The following is a 3,433-nucleotide window of genomic DNA, read 5'->3' as shown; positions in this document are numbered from 1 at the left end:
TTATAAAAGCTATAGGTTCCATTACCTACGACATTAGCCATGAGCTGTTCGATGTTGTTCTCTGCCCAGGCCCAAGGACGAGAGCCCTCCGTGTGACCGTGCACACCCCTGGAAAGACGGGTAACACCAACAGAATTAGATGGATACACACAGATGATTCAGGTGGAGAGACTGTGAAACTACCATAAGGCAGCAGATAGTCTTTTCACTGTAGCAGAGCTGAGGAATGGAAATGTCCAGATCTAAAGTTGTTTCTTCGCTGACACACTGGAGGGGGGTTAATTAGTTTCAGTCATCCACCAGTAATATGATACAGCTTGTCCACACACACACACACACACACACACACACACACAATGCACAAGCAACAAAATCATAAAAGACCTTCCCATCATCACACATTATAACGATGCTATTGGACAAGCCTGGCACAACTCACATCTGTGCCCATTTCTCTAGCTCTTCCTCCAGGTACTGTCTGGCCAGTTTTGGCTGCAGCCCTAATGAGTTTCCCACAAAGTAGAGGCACTCCTCCGCGCCGTCAACCAGAGAGGGGTCAGCTGCGGTAAGATTAACGACGCATTAGTGCAATACATTCACTCATCGATGATGAAGCATCCTCGTTTTGGGTACACACTGTTCTTTGTCCCCAAAAGGAGGCAGAAAAAAAGATGCAATGCAGAGGTGTGCACCTGAGGCTGCACCTGATAAAAATGCAGATGACCCGTGCAGAAATATGTCACCTGACCTATTTGAGACTCGATCTCTTGCATATGCACAAGGAACAACATAAACCAGCTTACAGCAAAAACGTACTCAACAACTTCACATGAACACAACCATTGAAAATAAAAGACACATCTACTTACACGGCGGTAATTGTGACACTTTAGGAATGAGAAATTGCTCACGCAGGTGACGCAAATCGTCGATGTCGTCAAGGAATCTGGCAACTTTAAATGAGGTCGGTTTGCACCCTAAAGACTTTGCGACTTGCTTTATAGCCGCGCTTGCAGTTGCCTCAGCGAAGGGATCCATATGCCTAACATGCCACAAAAAAGGTTTACCGTCAGCAAAGGGAAACTTAGGAAAATTCAACAATATAGCAATATATACAATAATTGTGTGATTGAGTACGCTTATGTAGCCCACAGTTTTCTTCCCCCCTGCTTGGTTCATACGTTTTTGACGTGACCTGTACATGTATAAGAAGGGTTTGGGTAAATAATGTAATCTGCCATACAAGTGTCCTGATAATACAAATCGGGTGATTAAAAAAGTAGACCTAATTAATGGCAAAATGTTCTACTCACTTTGGTTATCTTTTCCTGGAGTTGGACAGCAACTGAACCTCGACTTGAAATTTCAACGTGATCTTTCACCCTGTCTGTCTCTCTATGTAAACAGGACATAGAAGTCAGCTTGGCTAATCATTCTTCTGACCACCACCCACCCCACCACGGGAATTTTATTGCGTTCTTTAGTCCACATTATGTAGGCCTATGGAAAAGCCAATTATTTCCATTTACACTATGCAGTAGTGAGTAGTTTAAAACCACATGATAATGATTCCCATATCTCCATAAAACGATCACTTTAACAGTTAGTATGACAACAACTATAAGCACGCAGCGCAGACTTTGATCAAATATAGCCGACACCCCTAAAGGCACAAATGTAGATTCCATTCCGCAGATGCCAAACACACACTTCTATCTTCAGTCATCCGATCAAAAGCCCTACTGCATTCGTAGGCTACCTGGTTCTTTCTTTGGTGTCGGTGAATAAACAAAGAGGAAATCAAAGCGAAATAGAGAAGTTGACTAAGTTAGCTATAGGCTACGTCACCCAAATGTGTTGATTTCCTAATAACAATTTTTGCAGCCTGCACATTCCCCATTTCTGCTCTCAAATAGTATTCACATTTAATTGCTGATTTTTGGGGTAGCCTTATCCCAATCTCCACTGTGCTTCTATAGGACACGCTGAATGAATGAATAACAAGTCCCTGCTATGAAGGAAGTGTCGATTCCTTTTTTTACAAATGACACTGTATCAAACACCCACATTTTCAGTTCCCCACAAATGTTGGTCATGTGGTCATATGAAAAGTGTAAAAAGACGACAAGGAAGGCATTCTTATACTCAAACTGTAGGTAGCCTAGGCTATATCCAAACAAGTGACCACTTGTGTGTCACATACACCTAACTTGTTATGACAAAAACCGAATGTCACTTAATAACAGAAGCGTTATACCATATATGTGTATGACATGTTTATGATACGTTCATGACAGTGTCATGTTACTCTTATGGCGACACTGTCAAGTAAAGTGTAACCATATGTTTCAGTTTTATAGTGTCTGTCTAGTCCACTGTGAAACTGGGAAAATACTCAGTTAAGTGTTCAATACCACCATGATACTAACCACCATGACAAAGGGAATAGAAAATTGGGTAACACTTTACTTGACGGGTGATTTCATAACACATTCATAGCAGCTGTCATAAACTGCACATAAAACATTCATGACTGTTTCATGAGACATGACTCAACATTCATACCAAACCTTTCATGAATGTGGAAGACAGAATGACGGCAACTTGTCAAAATAAAAGTCCAACGATCGCAAAGCAGCATAGCCGTTTTTCTCTCCAGCTTTTGTGAATATTTTATGAATATCTTATGAAGTCTACATCGAATGTCACTTTACTATACAAGTTGTGAAGTATTCTTAATCACTGAGTTTAACACTGGGAGGTAAACTAGCCTACATTCAGCTGACCGGAACGGTTGGTCATTCCCAGTAGCAAAAGATGAGAAATCATCTGCAAAGGTTACAGGCTTGGCTAATCATTCTTCTGACCACCACCCACCCCACCACGGGAATTCCATTGCGTTCTTTAGTCCACATTATGTAGGCCTATGGAAAAGCCAATTATTTCCATTTACACTATGCAGTAATGAGTAGTTTAAAACCACAGGATAATGATTCCCATATCTCCGTAAAACGATCACTTTCACAGTTAGTATGACAACAACTATAAGCACGCCCCATAGCGCAGACTTTGATCAAATATAGCCGACACCCCTAAAGGCACAAAGGTAGATTCCATTCCGCAGATGCCAAACACACACTTCTCTCTTCATTATATTTCTCTATCTTCAGTCATCCGATCTAAAGCCCTACTGCATTCGTAGGCTACCTGGTTCTTTCTTTGGTGTCGGTGAATAAACAAAGAGGAAATCAAAGCGAAATAGAGAAGTTGACTAAGTTAGCTATACGTCACCCAAATGTGTTGATTTCCTAATAACAATTTTTGCAGCCTTGGCACATTCCCCATTTCTGCTCTCAAATAGTAGGCCTATTCACATTTAATTGCTGATTTTTGGGGTATCCCAATCTCCACTGTGCTTCTATAGGACACGCTG

The 3,433-nt window shown here is 41.4% G+C and overlaps 1 protein-coding gene across 4 annotated transcripts in view; it reads right to left on the bottom strand.

Annotated features, from left to right (window-relative positions):
- Positions 1-2,588, bottom strand: part of kynu (kynureninase) — a 12,323-nt gene extending 9,735 nt beyond the window's left edge. The window contains exons 1-5 of one of the 4 annotated variants that reach the window (XM_042081106.1): positions 1,314-2,449; positions 1,182-1,195; positions 870-1,042; positions 440-560; positions 26-108 (exon numbers count right to left, since the gene is read on the bottom strand). In XM_042081106.1, the coding sequence (XP_041937040.1) occupies positions 26-108; positions 440-560; positions 870-1,042; positions 1,182-1,195; positions 1,314-1,412 (490 nt within the window). In that variant the 5' untranslated portion in view covers positions 1,413-2,449. Of the gene's footprint in view, positions 1-25; positions 109-439; positions 561-869; positions 1,043-1,137; positions 1,156-1,181; positions 1,196-1,313; positions 2,450-2,570 lie in introns of those variants that run through there. The other 3 variants (XM_042081109.1, XM_042081107.1, XM_042081108.1) reach the window with 3 other exon arrangements.
- Positions 2,589-3,433: the final 845 nt, after the last annotated feature.

Source organism: Alosa sapidissima, chromosome 23, assembly GCF_018492685.1.
Source record: "Alosa sapidissima isolate fAloSap1 chromosome 23, fAloSap1.pri, whole genome shotgun sequence".
Lineage (NCBI taxonomy): Eukaryota > Metazoa > Chordata > Actinopteri > Clupeiformes > Clupeidae > Alosa > Alosa sapidissima.
The sequence above is the reverse complement of the archived record's forward strand: the minus strand, read 5'-3'. Positions and strand labels throughout refer to the sequence as shown.